The sequence below is a fragment of the Aptenodytes forsteri genome, unplaced genomic scaffold, assembly GCF_000699145.1.
Source record: "Aptenodytes forsteri isolate BGI_AS27 unplaced genomic scaffold, ASM69914v1 Scaffold119, whole genome shotgun sequence".
Lineage (NCBI taxonomy): Eukaryota > Metazoa > Chordata > Aves > Sphenisciformes > Spheniscidae > Aptenodytes > Aptenodytes forsteri.
In genome coordinates, this window is record NW_008796165.1 from 10546072 (window position 1) to 10564535 (window position 18464).

At 48.4% G+C, this 18464-nt stretch overlaps 1 protein-coding gene and 1 long non-coding RNA gene across 2 annotated transcripts in view; one reads left to right on the forward strand and one right to left on the reverse strand.

Annotated features, from left to right (window-relative positions):
* Positions 1–6: 6 nt before the first annotated feature.
* Positions 7–1239, forward strand: LOC103905656. Its single transcript, XR_657966.1, has 2 exons — positions 7–203; positions 378–1239. It is a non-coding gene; the product is annotated as an uncharacterized LOC103905656 (long non-coding RNA).
* Positions 1240–1241: 2 nt separating this feature from the next.
* PLPP3 (phospholipid phosphatase 3) overlaps positions 1242–18464 on the reverse strand; it is a 62913-nt gene continuing 45690 nt past the window's right edge. The window contains exons 3-6 of the mRNA XM_009287501.1: positions 15590–15873; positions 14784–14841; positions 6513–6689; positions 1242–1419 (exon numbers count right to left, since the gene is read on the reverse strand). Of these exons, the coding sequence (XP_009285776.1) occupies positions 1294–1419; positions 6513–6689; positions 14784–14841; positions 15590–15873 (645 nt within the window). The 3' untranslated portion in view covers positions 1242–1293. The remainder of the gene's footprint in view (positions 1420–6512; positions 6690–14783; positions 14842–15589; positions 15874–18464) is intronic.

An 18464-nucleotide genomic window follows, 5' to 3' on the forward strand; every position in this document is an offset into this window, starting at 1 on the left:
TCGATACAGGCACGTCTGATTTACCATCGGTGTCACCGAGCGGAGCACAGGACCTGGTACCTGCCATGGCGTGCACCGGCGTGCCCAAGGGAGAAGGAGCAGGGGGGAACGCACAAACCGACTGACACCCAGGCTGGGACGTGCCGCCCAGCAGCCCGTCCCGAAACTGCAGAATAAAAGTTTCCCCGGGACTCAGCCCCGAGGTCGTAGTGCGAACACGTCTTCGGCAGAGCTCTGCCATGGCGTGCACCGGCGTGCCCAAGGGAGAAGGAGCAGGGGGGAACGCACAAACCGACTGACACCCAGGCTGGGACGTGCCGCCCAGCAGCCCGTCCCGAAACTGCAGAATAAAAGTTTCCCCGGGACTCAGCCCCGAGGTCGTAGTGCGAACACGTCTTCGGCAGAGCTGCCGCTACCCACTTGCAAACCGCCAGCTCCCGCAGGTGCGCAGAAAATCTGCTGCGATTTTTTTGGGGGGAAGGCCGGGAAGCGGAGGATGCTCTTTTCATGAAGGGCCATTTGTGGGTGCTGCACATGCCTGGGGGCTCAGGCAGGACGAACCCTCGTCAGGGAGCAAGCATAGAGGAAGAAATGTGGCTTCTCTGCACGGAGGATGGAGATATTCAGCCTCACTGCATGTCTCAGGACTGCTCGTTAAAGGCGTGTTGTGTGAACAGAGACCCTTCGGAGATCTTTGACTGGGCAAGCTTCTTCTAAACTAAGTCACAGTATGGAATAGAGGAGGCAAAAATAAACTAGTATCAAAAGGAGAAAAAAGCAACTCTTACAAACCAATCCCAGATCTTGACTCAGTGCTGTTTCTCGTATATAGTGCTATACAATTTAGTCATGAGTTGTTTGGTTTTTTTTTTTTTCCTCGCAGGCATTGGAAATCTTCATAGTAAAAAAACCTAAGATGGCCAGCTTTCCAAAAATCCCTTAGTGTTCATTAGGCTATGAACAATTTGGCGTTCACTACAACATGAACACTCAAACCAATTGCACATCCAGAACTCCGGCACCTCTCTTTGTTTGTTCGGCTTTTGTTTTTTGTTTTTTTATTTTATTTTCTCATTGTCGCTTTTGACTTAGTTGATCACCACCCCTTTCATCCAAATGTCGCAAGTTGAAAAGACCACAGAGTAAGACTTTACTGGTCGGGCAAGAAAGTCTCTCCCTACATTCTACTGTCTGATGAGATTTGAGAGCAGCAGGTAGTTGCTGTCAGCAGTCATTTTTTGCAAAAAAAAAAAATTAAAATAAAATATAACACCCATCCGATATCTCAAAGGTCTACACCATGTTATGATGGTTATTCCGCTCAATGATGTCCACAGGTGAAAGGATCTCCTTCCGGATGGGTGGTGGAGGCAGGCAAGTCTTTGTCTTGGGCTTGAAGAGATCCGAGACATAAAACACCTGTAGGAATAAGTGGAAAAGGCAAACTTAGCCACACTGGGTGATGCTTTATTCAAAAATTTGGTTTACAGAGTATATACATATCTTTAAGCTGCAAAAATAGCACTTTTTGTGCTATTGAATGCCTGCCCGTAAGACTGATAGCTGTGAAATCCCAAGCGCCTGCTACCACCTTTCTGTACAATACGGAAAAAGGCTCAGACCTCACAAAACACAGAGTGAAAACATTACAGAACAATTTAATTTCTCACTGCATAATCACTGAGCGCAATACCCAAACCTCTGCTGAACGGGTTGAAAAGCCAGGAAACAGATACACGGTCCACACTCCAATAAAATAACAAAGGTCTCCAAAGGGCTGGCCTGACTCATGGTGAGTGGTTTTAGGGATGGAGTTGGTGTGAAACAATTCATTCAGCCAGACATCAGGTAGGCAATTAAAAGCTTTCAAATCAAAGCCGTATTAAAAGTTATCAGCAATGAGTCAACGGTGAGCGATGCTCTCCTCATGCCCCACCAAGGCACCGGTACAAAGCCGGAGTCTGGTCCTGAAGCCAAAGCCTAAGGAGAGGAGGCCCTATTCCTGACTACTTCTTCCTAAATATCCCGTGATGTAACCCCTCTCCCGGATGTGAAAAAGCCAGCGCTTGGCAATTTCGGAAGGTAGCAACACAATAAGAAACAAAGTGCTGGGAGGAAACTTCCACATCCTCCCTTGGCAGCTGCTGCACAAAGCTTATCGGTCCTCCAGGACCGGGGCACTTTCTCCCTTGCCAAAACTCAGCCCCACACCAGAAAGGAAAAGAGCCAGACAGCGCGGATCCTCTGGATGGGGCAAAAAGTGGTGAGGACTCATCATTTTGTTAGCTGGCACCAAAGCCCCAAACTTCGGTCCTGCCGCCAACTGCCTCTGCCAGCCCAAATTTGCCGGCTCATCTCAGACATCCTTAAGCACCAACAATTCAGACCGAGCTGTGGGTTTGCTGAGCCAAAGCCCTAGGAGGAGCAGCACGCTGTTGTAGGAATTAGCAGCACGTTTGAGTGTTCTCCCACAGTACTCGGATGCAACATTTAAGCAACAAGATAAATCAGGGGAAAAAAATAAGTCCAAGGTGCTCAAAGGAAAAATATTAGATTAGCACGTCCAGGCTGGGTAACACGGGGAGGGAGCAAAGGTTTTCCCCTCTGCATCTCCACATTTTCTAGCTACCCAGAGCCCTATGCAGCAGGTCTAGTCATCCTTGGAAACAACTTTTGCAAGTCCCTATCAGCACAGGCAGATAAGGAACTGAGCTGAACAGACAGTGAACCTGCTGTAAGTGGCAATTTACTCCTACAATTATAACCAGGGATGCAGGAAACTGAGCTGTTGTTGCTCAGCTTTTATTGCTTCGTGGAAAAGCAGGGAAGGAGCTGACATATAAAACAGCTCTCTTTTCAGTGTATGTGTTGGTGTCTGGCTGCCTAGTTGTATAACAGAGCTGATAAAGTTGTTTACAGGGCATCCAAGTGGCAGTGTTTGTGCCTTTGGTTAAATAACAGGATCCAGCTGAACCCACCAAGGATCACAAGCTGGAGCCCGGCCTCTTGCTGCAGCATCACAGTGTTGAACTGCTCTGGCAATGGTTTTCTTTTGGGTCGTTAATAACTGTAAAAAACTCCCATTCGGCTGGCTCGGTGCATTTCTGATGCCATCTCGCTCACTTGCCCACCTCAGAGAGCTGGATTCAATCAAAAAGATGTCCAATTTCTGCACCAAGATAGCCATGACAAATCAATTTATGGTGCAAGAAGCATATGGGGATTACACCGAGTCTGGTCCTTATTTTGGACAGGAATGAGTTATGGTGGAGTGTCATCCTGGGTATTTTAGCTTTTACTGTGCTGCTCGCTGCTTTTCAGGGTTTAATTCAGAGACTAAGAGGTTTCATTTCTCTTTAAACTGTATTTCACTAACATGGCTGGAGGTTATATAAACACTTACAGGAATCATGAAACGTGATCTTTGGCGGTTAAAATAGTGTGTTAAATCCTCCTAATGCTTGAACTGTTTAACACAAAAAAGGACTAATAAACGTGCAAAGTTTTTCACTTGGATTAGCTCCATTTCCTGTAGAAGGTGCTCTCCACCCATAAAGAAAACTTGACGGCAGAAGACTGAGTGCGTATTATACAAAGTAAGCCAATATCTTATATTGCCACTTAACAATCCCTATTCCTTTTCATTATATTGAAGAACTCTAACCACATACAGAGAGGTTAAAACAACTCATCTAAGCTAACCAGAGCGACACCAGGAGCATGTCCTTCCGATGTCTCCCCTTTTCTCTCTCCATCAGATGAGACATAAACTACACGACACATAGCAGGCTGCCTACAACGCGCATAAAAACTATTTCCAGTTAAGAAATCCTCATCATATTTCACCCTGGATCTGACTCTGAATGTTTCATCAGCTGGAAGTGCTTGACACTAATGTCTACTTGTTGTTTCAGGCACTGAAGGACAAACGTGTCTGCTGCAGCACAACCTGGATTTAAGCTCTGGCAGCCCTCAGAGATGAAACCCACAATTCGTTTCTACTGAAAATTACAGCCTGATAACTATGGTATTTTAACAGCCCTTGACTATCATCAGAGTGGACTCTTGAAGGCTTTGCTGGGGGAAGGGGTGTCTGGGAGCACCCAGGGTGGGTTGGAGGTGATGACTCTCCAGGTCCCTCCCTCTGCTTCAGAGCATCCCGTGCACGAAAGCTGGATCCCAGAGCTGGGCAAGGACCCCCAGGACATACCAGTAATTGCTCTGATATACCAGTAATTTTAGCATAAAGCTGCTAAACTATACATTCAATGCAAACGCCAGGGAGTCTCGGGGTGACTCTTCCTCTTGTCCCTTGCTGTCTTCTCCCAAAAGGGAGGAAAGTCTGCTGGCCCCTCCTAGGCGATGGCTCATGCCAGCAAAGCCAGATTCGGGAGAACAAGAACATATTGATGGTTCTTTGCAAGCTAGCAAAATGGGACAATGGTTGGGTTTAAACCCTACCCCGAGACCTAAGCTGCTGCCTGAGATGTCCCCAGCCACCAAGCCATGCCTGCAAAGGGTTTGGAGACAACTGCCCCCTCCACAAGCCAGCTGGGAAGAGTAGTGCAGGTTGCCCCAGGCTCACAGGCAAACCCCAGCCTGCCTGTGAAACTCCAGACAGCTGCTTCCTACCTCGGTTCACCTCAACACAGGAAAACCAGCCCAGTGCTGCCACAGCCTCCCCTTCCCAGCACAGCTTCCAGCTGCCAGAGGGCCGGGAGGGGATGGCCAGCCCTGCTGCTCATCCCAGACAGGAAGCATCCAGATGCCCGTCCCAAGCATCCAGAGAGCTATTGCCTTTCTGAAACCACTGCTGGGATCCAGGGATGGATCACCTGGTCCCTACTCCCCCTGTATATATTGCTGTTATCCCACCTCTCAAGCTGAAAGGCACACCAGAGAGGTAAATACCCCCTTGTAAAACCACCTGGTGATGTGCACTTGGTGCCTCAACAAACCCACACGATACAAATTCAGGCACCTGGACTGAGACAAGCTGCTTCATTGCTCCCCGCGTGGCCCAGGGCCTTTTCTCCCCAGGGCTGCCAGCACTGCCATTGCGGTACTACAGCTGACTGCTGGGATAGGAAAAGATTACCAGGATTTGGAGAAACACCCTGACAATACTGGAATGAGGGGTGCAGGACCTGTAACGCTGCTGCTGCGAGCAAGCGTTACAGCAGCAGCAGCACGTGTCTGTGCACACACACACTTCTCTAGTTTCCCCCTCTGAATTTGCCAGCCCCGTGTGGGACATTGGTATCAGGCAATGGCAAAACCCAACAGCTACTGCTCAGAGAGTTAATAATACTTCATCAAAACTTCCCAACGATGACATTTTTGTCTTGGCTTTGGAATATTATGAATGAGTGGAAAGTACATAAATAACCTATTTTCTCTCCTTGCAAAATATAACATCAGCGAACTTAATTCCTTGCCTCCAGGGCTGCTTTACTTTTAGATCAGTTAAAAAAAACCCCAACAAACAAAAAACAAAAAAACCCAAACCCCAAGAAAGTGGTAAGCTGTTAAAATCTTGCTTTCAGGAGTTTGTACAGACACAGGAACAACCATAACTCCCAGCCCCTTTGTTTCTATGCAAGGCAGCCACCCAACCTGGTGCCCCCCACCCTGCCTACTTTAAACATCTACATTTGTCACTTCGAATTACAGGGCTGCGCAATCAGGTCACTCTTTAGAAAGCAAATTGCATGAGAACAAGCCCAGCAGCCGAAGACAAGCAGGCACGGCTTTTGTTCACCATTTTCTCACGAGCCCTTTCGCTACATTAAAAACCCACCACCAAACGAGGCACCCTGCCTCCCCTCGCTGGGCAGACACCAGCTCCCGCTCCCAGGGGACGGCTTTTGGCTGGATTGTGCAGGGAAGAGACATAATCCCAGCCACCCAGACTCCCCGCTTGGATCCTGGCGGAAAGCCTTGCAAACGAGCCGGTGCTCGTTACTGAGAGCAGATGGAGAAGCGAATGCTGCTAGCCGAGAGGGAAACACTCTCCCTTGTCTGAACGCCTTTTCAGCACCCCTAGCTGCCTGGGCAAAGGGGCCCTTTGCCCAGGAGCCTCCAGGAGCTCAAGGCTGATGGGGAAAAACCCTAAACGTTGCATTTTTTGCTGAATATGCAGTTTGTTTGGTGGGGTACAAGAGGAATTGCTTCACCCCTCCAGCACAGAAGTGGCATTTGCTCATGGGGAGGGGAAAGCGCTGGCAGGTGCGCCGTCCTTTGCCGGGTGTCCATCAGAGCACCCATCATTGGGCTGGTAGGGTGCTCCACTCTTGAGCTGCACTCCACCTGCAAACGAGGTTTACATGCGCTGTCACGTGGGGATGACACTAGACCGAGCCCTCAGAGCACGCTGCCTCCTGCCACGTCCCCACCTGTAATGGGGTGTTACATGAGCTCACAGCAGCATGGGCTGGGGAGGTGCCTGCTATTCCCCTGGGACCCCCACCAGCATCCCCGCTGCCATTCCTTGCACGGTTTGCTGTACTCACCACACAGTAAGCCACCAGGGCTCCCTGTGCAAAGCCCGCCAGCACATCAGTGGGGTGATGCTTGTGGTCCGACACACGGGACAGGCCGGTATAAAACGCCATCATGATGAGGGTGAACTGGAGGAGGGGACGGAGCAGGCGGGCTCCCTTCCACGTGAATCTGGCCTGCAGATAAAACTGTGAGGAAGAGAAGAAAACAAAAAGATTGCGTCAATTTGAGGGCAGCAAAGGAGAAGCTGTGCCCAAAACGTGGCGTGGCAGCACCCACTCTGTGGGGCTGGCCATGGGGCACTTGTACCCCCGTGGCCCAAGGAAGGGGGAGCTGTCAAAGAAGAAAGATGCTCTTTGCAAACTTGTGGCCTCCGTCATGCTGAGGGGAGAGGAGCTGGAGGGATTTTAACCCATAGAGGGGATGCGGGCAGAGGCGGATGGGTACAGCCCTCCCTCAGTGAGCCAGGGTCAGGAGCTTGGCACCCCCGGCATCCTGGCTCTCCCCCGAGCCCTGTTTCAGCCTCCAAGTCCATCAAGGTCACACACAACATCCTGGAAATTCCTCCCTACCGCTATTTAGCGTGTAACAGAAGCAAGGTCACAAATTTGGGGCACGCAGGACCCACAGCATCTCTCAGAGGAAAAACAGGAATCAACGCAGCATGCCACACCTCCAGAGCCAGCCCCAAGGATTTCCAGACACAGCCACAACTGCTGACGATGTGGATGCAAAATGCAATCCTCTAATGTTGCCATCACGTTTCCCAGCCCGAGCCCCGCTGTTTGCAGGGGTGTAAGCGAGCGGCCGCCCTGTCACATGGCATGGGAAGTTGCTCTTACCCAGCGAGGGAAAAGCAAGGTCCTGGCTCAACCCAAAAAGACGAAGCTGACATGACGTCAAGTGGATATTGTCATCCCATCCCCCCCCCCCACCACCTTTGGGCCCTTTCTTGGTCCAATTCCCGTTTCGGCGGGCGGGCACAGCCGGTTCCTGTGGGAACCGGGAAGCTGGGCGGGAAGAGAGGACAGGAAAACGGCAACCCACTGCCCACAGATGAGCGGGGCTGGGCACAACGCGGGGAGGAAGGCTGTGGGAAGGGAGGCACACCACAGCAACCTTCAGGCTTGGGGAGGAGAGAGGCATTCGATGACTTGAAGAGCGTAAAAGTGCCTGGAAAGTGCTGCTCAGCTCCTGCAGCTCAGACCCACTGCCTGTGGGCTCAGCCACAGCAGGTATTTTCTGCCTGTACCTAAATGAAGCGCTGGAAGTCAGACCCAGCGTGCTTTGTGGGACTCTGCAACATCAGAGGGCTGGAAAGGGGTTTAACACCCATTTACGATCCCTTTTACACACCCAGAGCAGTTTACACTGCCTTGATATAAAAGAGAATGAAGCTCTTGCTGGGTTCCCTGAAACGACAAATAACTTAATGACACCATTTACCTATAAAAGCAGAATTAATTGCAAAGCTGATAAGGGGGAAGCATTGTTTTGGCCAATTTAGTATGTTTGGCTGTTGCATAAACATTATATTTACCCCTTTTTGGAAAGAACACACACTGGGCTCTTTAGAGGAAATGAAACATCATGTCATTTGAATGGAGCAGATGCTCCAAATTATCCAAATTGTTAGCCAATTAACATGGAAGACAGCAGTACCAAAACAGCTTGGTGCTGGCTAATGCACGTTACAATTCTAGGGAATATATCTGCAAACCAGCCCGAGTCTGGGAACGGAGCCACGTCACCACGACGCACACCCCACACCAGCCAAACTTGTGCATGCGACGCTACGGGATGAGTTACAGATCTCTAGATCCCCACAGCAAACCCACACTGATGTAGCCCAGTGAATGGACCAGTGGGCTGGTTCTCTAGTTTGTGATGATAATTTCTATGCTCAGGAGAAAGATGAGTCAACAATCAACGTATCAAAATTAGGAGGCATGTCCTGCCCAGAAAGATCTAAAAAAAAATAACAAAAAACCACCACCAATGAGGAGGTGCTTTCCCTCCAGGTAAAACGCAGCACCACTGAGCTGGAAAGCTGGAGCTGTAAAATAGCACAACCCCATCCTGCACAGTCATTTGCAGTGATTTAACAGCAGGCACTTCATCCTGCAAGCAAATATCTAAGCGGTTCATTAGCAGGGAACTGCATTTTTAGTTTGCAATGCTTAGGCTGGCTGAATTTTCATTGCCATGGTATTTGTGCACCCAGTGATCTGCCACTGAGAATAAATTGTGCAGGCAGGATACTCCTGGGAAGCATTCAGGGAAGGTGGTGACAGAGAGAGCTGGGGGCCCCGATATCTTTAAATACAACTTCTCAGTGCAGAGACAATATCCCTTGAAAAAACAGCATTTGTGGAGAGTAGCATTTTTAAAGCACACAAAAGATATAAAAATATGCTTCTATTGCCATGGTTTAGGCTCAGGATTATTTTTATGTTCAAGAGTCTCAGCCCAGCCCAGGAGACAGCGCAAAACTCAGGTTCCAGTATGTTGTTGCAGAGCAAAATTAGCTCCAATTATATCTTATAGCTCCATATATCTTATAGCTCCATTATATCTTATAAACTATTACTCTTAGTTCTACCAGGAAGGCTTGAAACCTACCATCTTACTTTAGTTTTAGGATCTGTCACGTCAAACCTCTTAAGAAAGAAATTTGCTGCTGGATAGTCTGACATTTGTCCCTTTTGCACAGCCTTGACATCCCCTCAAACCATTCCATCCCACAAGCTTGGGCTAAATAGGTCATCTATAGGTGAGGAAGCAAAGTATCAATTAAAAATTGGGAATAAAAAGCTAACCCTGAGTTTGAACACACAATAAAGCAGACACTTTTGGAGCTGAAATGATTAAAAAATAAACATGTTTGCATACTGACTCTCTCCTTCCAAAGCACAGCTCTGAACTGTGTGCCTAATCTACACACTTTAGCCCTAGAAAAGGTGTGCAAAGGCAGCATGGCACTGTGGCACTGTACGGAGTGTGCTGGGTGCCACCCAAGTCCCCAGCACCCAACTCACACCTGCATATCTTGGAGGAATAAAACCCGCCCGAATAGATGCATCTCAGACACCGCACTATCAGTGTGAGGATCTCGACTGAGCTCCTTTTACTGCCACAATAGAAGTCTTGGAAAATTGCTCTTTAGTTCCCTATTCATAAAGAAAAAAAAGGAAAAGAGAGGATAACCGCACTTTTCATATTCCACAGACACATGAGCATGCAGTACGTCAAAAACTGTGCTCAAACACCAGGGTGCTGAGGATCCCCTAAGTACATTAAAGGCAAGCCTTGGAGTGCTCCAAACTTTGCCTCTGCCTTCAGTATGAAAGAAAAACCTAGTTAATAAGAGAAGGTCAAAAAGCAAAAGGGGGGCTTGGGGGCTGAAAGGATCAGAATTTCCCTAAAACAGGAATTAGTGCTATTACTAAGAAATGGGAAGTTCCTGGCAATTTATCTGAAAACCTGCTTTTGAATGTTTTCTTTGAAACCTGGCAGCAAATGTGAAGTGCCGCCTGCTAAGGACTGCCAGATTTGGTTAGGAACGTGGGGCTGGATGGAGCCCTTCCTGGGAGGGGATGGAGGGTCAAGACCACAACCATGGTTATTTCCACCACAGACCATCACAGGGCAGCGAAAGTCAGGAGGAGCATCAACAGGAGCAAGTGCAGATGAAGTGAAACGGGATCACACAGAGCAGGAGTTATTTGGAGCTCCCATCCACTGTTTCCTGGCAAAGGCCAAGTTACCACAAAGCAGATGGCTTGAAGGACATCACATCGCTCTTCTTCTGCCAGGGGACTTCCACAGTGCTGATGGGGACAGCCTGCGGCCACACACAACCCCTGAGCAAACCCATCGAGGAGGAGCTGGCAGGGGACACGGGCTAAAAGCATCACCTCCAGCCTCCCAGGGCTTTCTGCCACGCAGAAATCCCGTCCTGTTCACACTCTCACCACCGCAAGGCTGAACTCCATCAACCACGTCCCTTAGTCACAGCTAAGGTTTCCTTCTGGGAAATGGCTGGTCTTGTTTCTGGCTGTCTGACCTGAAGTTACCTCCATCTCCAGCCCCATCTGCAAACAGAGCAGTACCCAAAACGGTATGGGGCCAAAACCCCTCAAATCCAAACTCACCCCGGCGTAACACACTGCCCTGGCTGGGCAAAGCCAGCTGGAGGAAGGGGAACTGCAGAATTCGGCTATTAGCACCAAGATGGTCAGGGGACAGGACAGGAGAAGGGCAAAGACCTCCCAGCACCAAAGGGCTGCGTTGTTTGCCTCTTCCCTGCCTTTTCTGGGTGTACAGCATCCTCCCACCCCATCAGGAATATCCCCATCAGTTCAGCAACGCAGTTCACACCTCAGCCCTGGCCTCTGATGTAATTCCAGTTTATTTGCGTCACCGCTAAACTTGACTCCAAGTCCACAACCACCACGCAGTTTCCTTCACACAGTCACATCATTGCTCAGCAGCATGAGGGCACTGGGACCTTCTCCACCCTTCAGCAAGAAACCCCAGTGCAAAGCTTCACGCTCACCCAGATACACAAAACCGGCAACATCTCTAATTGTTCATATAAATGAGTAGAACACACTAAAACACATTCTGATCTGAAGTCTTCAACCTCATCCACCAACACACATTAAATACACGAGCAGCCCTGTTTTACTCCCCTTTTATCCAGAATCAGCCAACATTGCTGAGGGGTATTAATTTAGCTTTTCTGACATTAATTTAGTTTTTCTGCATCCTCTGTGTGGTTTCAGGCAACTTCATGCCATAAAAAAAAAAAAAAATCAGCATTATGGTCTCATGTGCTTGAGGGGAGCGGAAAGCCCCCATCGCTCTCTGCAAAGGCTCCCCACATCCAGCAAAACAAAATCGAGAGGTGTGGGTCAGGTCCAGAGGGCTGCGTGGAATAAGCTGTGATATACCTCCTCTTTCCTCAGCCTGCTATAAATATGTATTACGGGCTCGCTCAGCCAAGGAGTAACAAAGCAAGGAAAATTAAGACAAAGAGGATTACCCAAGCGTAATTTCCCCTTTTAAATTTTTTATACAAAGGTCTGATGTTAATTGGGTATTCTTGGTGACAAGAAAGCTGCGAAAAACTGAGCCCTGAAGTCTCAGTGTTTAGAACTACATCCCAGGAGATTTTACTGTGTTGCAAGTGCCTTACCCTGAGACTTTTCCCCCAAAGCCCTCTGGGGCTTGACATCTATCCGCGTTTTCCTACCGGGAGCCCACGGCCAAACTGCTTCTCCTTGATGGATACTGCAGGGCACTGCTGTGTGCCAGGCAACAGGGAAGTTGTGGTCACCCATCCACTGGCCACCAAACACCCAGGCAAATCCATCCCCACGGTGCAGGCAAAGCCCTGTGGGATGCGTGGGAATCCGGGTATCTTTTAATAGACCGACTAAAGCTTTCTGGCACCCGTCTCCATCAGGTGAGGCAAACTTGAAAACACTGTAATTCAGAATGGGCTCTAAGAGTGAAGCCAGGGAATGCCAGGAAAGACGGGAAGTGACTTATCCTTGAAATATGAAGTATTGTTCAATAGGGAATGCACTCAGGACGCGGCTGATCAGCCAAGCCTCTGCAGCACGCGCTCAGCCCCACAAACACCCCCACTCTGCAAAGGCTCCTGGCAAACTCCCAGTACCCAAAGTGCTGGCAACAACCTGTTGTGGCACAGCCCTCGCTTCCCAGGAACCAGAGAACAACCATTTTGTTTTGATTGAGATGATTCCTTCATTAAATCCATCAAACCCACCTCCTGCAGGTGCTGGTATGGCAGATGCCACGTTTCTAACCAGGCTTCCAAAAGCCCACTCAATCACTCAGCTGGGCAAGACAGTGGGGTTTATTTTGCATTAAATAAAATCTCTCTGGCTTATTATAACCTCATTTTTTTATTTTTTGTTCTAATTATTTTGGGGTATTATCAGCCTCTCCAACATGACAGATTTTCTGCCTCCCTTTTTCTAGGAGATTTCTCGTTCAGGCTCTGGCAGTGGCCAGGGAGCTGGAGTCATGGAGGACAGAGTGCCGCGAGACAAGTTAGAATCATAGAATCATTTAGGTTGGAAAAGACCCTTAAGATCATTTCCTCACCTCCGATATGCACTGTGTCACACTGTCTTGTCTCAAGTTGCCTGTTGGAAAAGCCTTAAGATCATTTCCTCACCTCCGATATGCACTGTGTCACACTGTCTTGTCTCAAGTTGCCTTTTTCTCCCTTCAATTTATGACCAAATACTTGGTGTAATTTTTCCCCTGACTTTTTAAGGCACGAGGCAACTGAACACCTGGTCAGATGGAGCCTGCTACCAACCTTATCCCAGTTTTGGGACAAGGAAAAAAAAAAAAATTCTTAAGGGATTAGCGTCAAAACCCCTCCATGGAGGGGGATAAGTGGAGCAGCCTGTTGTGCCAGACCAGACAGGGAGAAGGGCAGAGGCTGCTGATAGCCCGAGTGCTCCCATATGGGGATGGGGAAGGGCAGCAAAGAGAGATCAAAGACAGCTTTCTGTTCCGAAAAAGGAGCTAAATGCCACTTTTGAAGCCTGCTGTGATGTTAAAAAGAAAATGAGGCAGCAGGCATTGGTGCAAAGCAGTTTTGGGGTCTCCAGTGCACCTCTTGCCACTGGCCCCCCAGACACCGGCATTCCTGCTGTGCTGCCACAGGCTCTTTCATTTCTTGCTTGCTCTGTAACCGCTGGCTTTTCAGAAAAACAAGGAAAAAATCTGGCAAAGCAACATGGTCTGCACGGCGCCCTGCGGAAACAGGGTCAAGCCTGGTGACTTTGGGCAGCCACTGCCGAAGTGAGCGAGGTGGAAATGCAGAGAGGGGGTGAGCGCTTGCCCAGCTGGGCACAGTCCCCCAGGTTTGTCGCCTACCCTGATGGATGCTGCAGGGCATGGTCCTGTGCAAAAGGTAAAGCATCGGCCTTGGCTTCCAAAAAGGCCCAGGAGCAGCATCTCCTAAAAAATTACCTGGAAGGACAACCCAAATCTTGCTGAGTATTTCAAGAGAAACCACCACCGACTTAATAGGGACTGGCAGTCCTCACTGTTTCCAGATACCAGGCTTGAAAGTATGTCGGGGCTGACTTATCTGACTGCCTGCAGATCTCCTTGGAAATAAATAAATGCCAGTGCGAGCGATGGTTTCCAAACTCAGCTTGGAAAGTTTTGCGATGGCAGCAGTGGAGGGCTGAGCCTCCTGCAAAGCATTGCCAGGGTGGCTCTGCAGTGTAACACAGCTGGGAGGAAGCGGCCAAAATGTTTACTGAAGAAATTCAGAAGTTTTCCAAGAAAAAAAAAAAAAAGGGGGGGGGGGAAATGAGGAAAGAATTTAATACGCTGCCCCCAACAGCCTGGAAAGCTTAGTAATTAAATTACAGAAATTTGCTCACTGGGAGGGGGGATCCAGGGCTGAAAAGGTAGGAGGAAGCAGTCGTCACTTATCTTTTCAGAGGGTAAAGTAAAGGGATGGGGGAAAAGCACTGCTCATAGATAAAAGCACGTTTAATGTTTGTATCAGTGCCATGCTGTTTCTTTGAATCCAAAACCTTTTTTCCTGATTTTTTAAAAACTAAATAATTAAAAAAAGGAAAACAAATCACTATCCAGATCCTCCCAACATGCTGCGTGCGTGTCCAGGCCCTTGGGGGTGCGGGCAGCGTGCCTCCCGCAGCCCTGGCAGGAAGCACCTTGGCAGCCACCCCGGCCCCGGCCCCGGCGCAGGAAGGGTAGACCCATTTCTCACTGACAAAGAAAAACAAGTCCCAGCCCTCTACTCCAGATCCAGGCAGGCAGAGGCTGCTCCACCTGCTCCACTGGCACATTTGGGAACCAGCCTTCACCCCCCAACAGAGCCACGAGAGCACATCTTCCCCTTCCATCGATGCAACATTTTGGCTCGCCCCAAACTCTCCCCAGTAGAAACCACAACGTGGGGTGAACAAAATCGCACAGGTCATCCACAGATTTAGTAGGATTCGGATTTAATTGCAGCCTTGACTACATCCCAAAGTTGCACAGCTCAGCTGTCACCCCAGGAGTCTCCATCCCAAATAACACCACAGGGGCTGAGAGCGGATCTTTCCACCACTTGTTCAGGCTCTTTTTTTCAACCGAACCTCTATCTCCAATGCTCATCATGCTGTTATTGCTACTGGAGGCAGGTGAGTGCCTCAGGAAAGTGGGACAGGGCATAAATCAGCTCAATCTCAAGCAAGGCTGAGGTTACTTACCACCAAATACAGCATGGTGTAGAGGGAGAAGGATGCGTGCCCGGAGAAGAAGGATTTCCTGCAAAACAAAGCAGGTGCTAAGAACCAGCCACCATAGTCTTCGGTATTATAATTTTACATGTAATATGGTGACTTGCCTGCTGCTACCAAGAGGGTCCCAAAGCAGAGGGACCCACAACCCCCAATCTTTCGGGTTATAAAACCCCTGTTATCCACCCCGCTCACTCGCAAGGCAGAAAGCGAACGGATGGACAGGATGCTCGCATTGTTCGTCTCTTCCTGGTCTACTTGTGGGACAGCAGTTATTTCCAGGATAGCCCGATAACTCATCGTCTCGCCTCAAATAACCAGGAAACCATAAAGAAATAAGAAGTGAGCAACTTCTCCGGTCGCTTAATTGCAGCATGTGAAACAAACCCCTGGAAATGCTCAGTTTTGACATCTGATGGATTTGATAGACAGCTTGAAGGGGAGGAGCCTCCTTGGAGGAGAAGCCCTCTGCTCTGCCGCATGGAACAGCTTGAGCTGCTCACCATGAGCTCAGCTCTTACGGTGAATTCCCACATTGAGCAACCAATCACGGAAACAATAGTGTAGGAGTAAAGAGAAAGGAAAAGAAATATTATTCAGCCGAGTCCCACAATTCCAGAGGGAAACTGCCCGTTACTGGCAGATGGAGTTACAGCCTTCGCAGAGAAAGCAGCATTTGCATCATCTATTGCTGGCAGAGAAACCCTAAGACATATTCAGTGTGAGACACCGTTTTGGTGGCAGCAACCCATCACTTTGATGCCACGGGCTCTCACCTGGCTTCCTGGACCTTGCTGTCGCTTCCCCTGCAGGTGTAGTTCTGGATGTAAACTCCCTTAGCACAGTTGATGGTGGAGAAATCCAAATCGCAAACTTCCAGGAAATGTGGCCGCAAGCGCCCGACGGACACTTTGGCAATGTCTGTGAAGGACTGGCTGATGGCACAGCCGAAAACGAAGCAGCCCACCTGCTTGTAGAGAGCAGCCACATAGGGATTCTGGATAAAGGAGCGCGACTTCTCCTTCAGGTAGTGGATGCGGTAGAGCTCTCCCGTTATAATCTGTGGGGGAAATGCAACAGAGAGGTTAGAGAGCAGGAAAGATGCTGTGTAAAACCAGCCACGGGTGGCAAATGCAGGGCCAACACAGCAATTGGTGCTTTGGGCATCTCAAACCAGGAATCTGCCTCCACAGCAAGGAAGGAGAGCCCATAGCCCAGTGTCTCTCCATCCTCCTCCTCTTCCCTGCTAAGAAGAGACTGAACTGCTCGAAATGTTGTTTTGTGGAAAAATTCAATAAACAAGAAGAAAGAATAAAGCCAGATTTTGGTTTAGCGTGTTGGTATATCTTTACAGAAGTGAAATAGTACCCCAGATCTATACCAGCATAGTGTAAAAAAAAAAAATTAACATAAACCAGATTAAGAATTAGTGTGTGTTTGGGAAGGAGGGGCCAGATCCATTACCCTCTTATCAAACTGATTTTGGAGGAAAACAAATGAACAACCTGCTTATCTTCCTCTCTGAAAACCATGAACGCAACAGGGGAAGACTCAGAAAGCCCAAAACTTTTCAGATTCTGGCCCAAAATTTCCTGCCACCAGACCCAATTCAAGCTGCTCAAAGCCTCCGTAAATGCCAGGTATTTCTGGGCATTTCAAGGGGTCTTGCCATTGCATGGCAGCAAATTATGCATTTCTTGTGACAGGGGTGCTGGTGTTTGACAATATCGCCATAAATCACAGTCAGGGAGCAGAGGACCTGACTTCTCATAATCCCGACTCTTAAAAGGTGGGTTAATGAAAATCAGGCTGTGAAATGAAGTCCAAATGTCTCACCTCTCCCAAAGAGGCAAAGGCTTAAATTGTTCTCCGTCACATTACACAACTAGTTTTTGAGCTCCAGATTTACAGCTTTAGGATTTTATTCATTACTTTAAATACTTTTATACCTGAGTAATAAATTGAGGCGGGATTTTTTTCGGCCACCTCCTCATCCCTGCCCCTCTCTAGTCACAAGGACTGTGATACGTAAAATTAACTGTCAGGAAAAATGCCTTCATGTTAATCCCTTTCTGGAGCAGCCAGCAATATTCCTCCCTGCGTGGCAGCCTGCCAGCAGCATGCAGGAGACAAGGCTCCCCTGCCTACCTTTTTTAAAAGCTTGGCACAACCTTTGGAAACTAATAAACTGGAAAAGTATGGCAATTAGACTAAGAGGAGATGAAGCTGTAATCATTGTTTGAACTCACTCGTACCGTGGCTTGAAAAAACTAAGGTTGACCTAAGGCAGCTGAAATTGCAGCTAAGCAGGCTTTATCAAAGAGAGATACAACTATAATAATAAAAAATAAAGGCCAAGTTAGAGCGCTCTGCTACCATGCACAGAAATACGTTGGGTGGCTGCACCATCATTTGGGATTTACATGTCACCGCTGAGATTTACTCTTAGAAATCTGGTTGTGACCAAGAGTTGTCTGGGGAGCTGCAGCTAACAGGCTCCAGGATCATTTTAATCCTCTCAGATTCCAAAGACCATGGTTTATCTCCAGTTTGGACCATCTTCCAGCACAAGCTGGCAGCCAGGAAATCTACTGGCATGAGAACAGCAGAGGAAGGTTGGAGCATCTCCTGCTCCTCTGGTAGGAGGCAACTGCAGGATGTCCTGGATGGACACGGATGCTGCTGCACGAGGGCACAGCCACCGCCTGCAGCCTCCCAAAAGCCTAAATTCACAAGAAGGGGAGCCATGAGGCTTAAAACTCATGGCTTTTGCAGAGGGGAGATGAGCTGAATTAAGGACAACATCTGATACCGGCGGATGTGCCCTTACTCCAAACTCAAACAAATCCACGTAAACCCGAGGTTCTTGGCCTGGGAAAGGCATGTGACCAACAAAAGTCTGGGGATTAATATTTTTCTCTCACCGTTGGTGGTCTGGGTAATTGAACACATGTAGCAGATTGTAAATTGGAGACTTCATTCCCTCACTAACACACTGCTGGGCAGCCATGAACCCTTTCAGCTTAGTTAGAGCCATGGCTCAACCTTAATAAGAAGCCAAAAATTGGGTAAACTTGTTTTGGCAGTGCCATCCCAGATAAAGCAGGACGGTGAAAAACAAATGCAGCGTAGATGTGCATGAACTGAAAAGACAGCCTGAAAAAAAAAGTCTTAAAGATATTAAGCTCTTCTTATGCCTTGCATTTCTGGCGAGCCAGCCACATGGCACACATGCCATGCCTATGTGATGGGCACAGCTCCTGGAGGACACTCACACACATTTAGGAAAGATGGTCACTAAAGCTAATATCAAACTTTTCTGTCTGCAAATGTCTTTTGCAGACATTTGGTTCTCATGCCCATTTTATCATTATCATAAGGTATCACCAGCAATCCAATTAGCCTGTAATTACTTTTAGACCTTTTCTAATCACTTACATCTCTGGTGTATCATTCTCTGTGTCTAATCACATTGAAGCATATCACCTTCAACTGTAAAACAATCAGCTAATCTGGCTGTGTAACTTAGTCTAAGAAATTAATTTTCTTAGGTATTTTTCACAGGCTTTCAAGACCTGTCCGGTGTGGGGACACAGGGGGCTCAGCAGCGGTACCCGCATGAGGCTTAGGAAGAGGAAAATGTCACCTTCC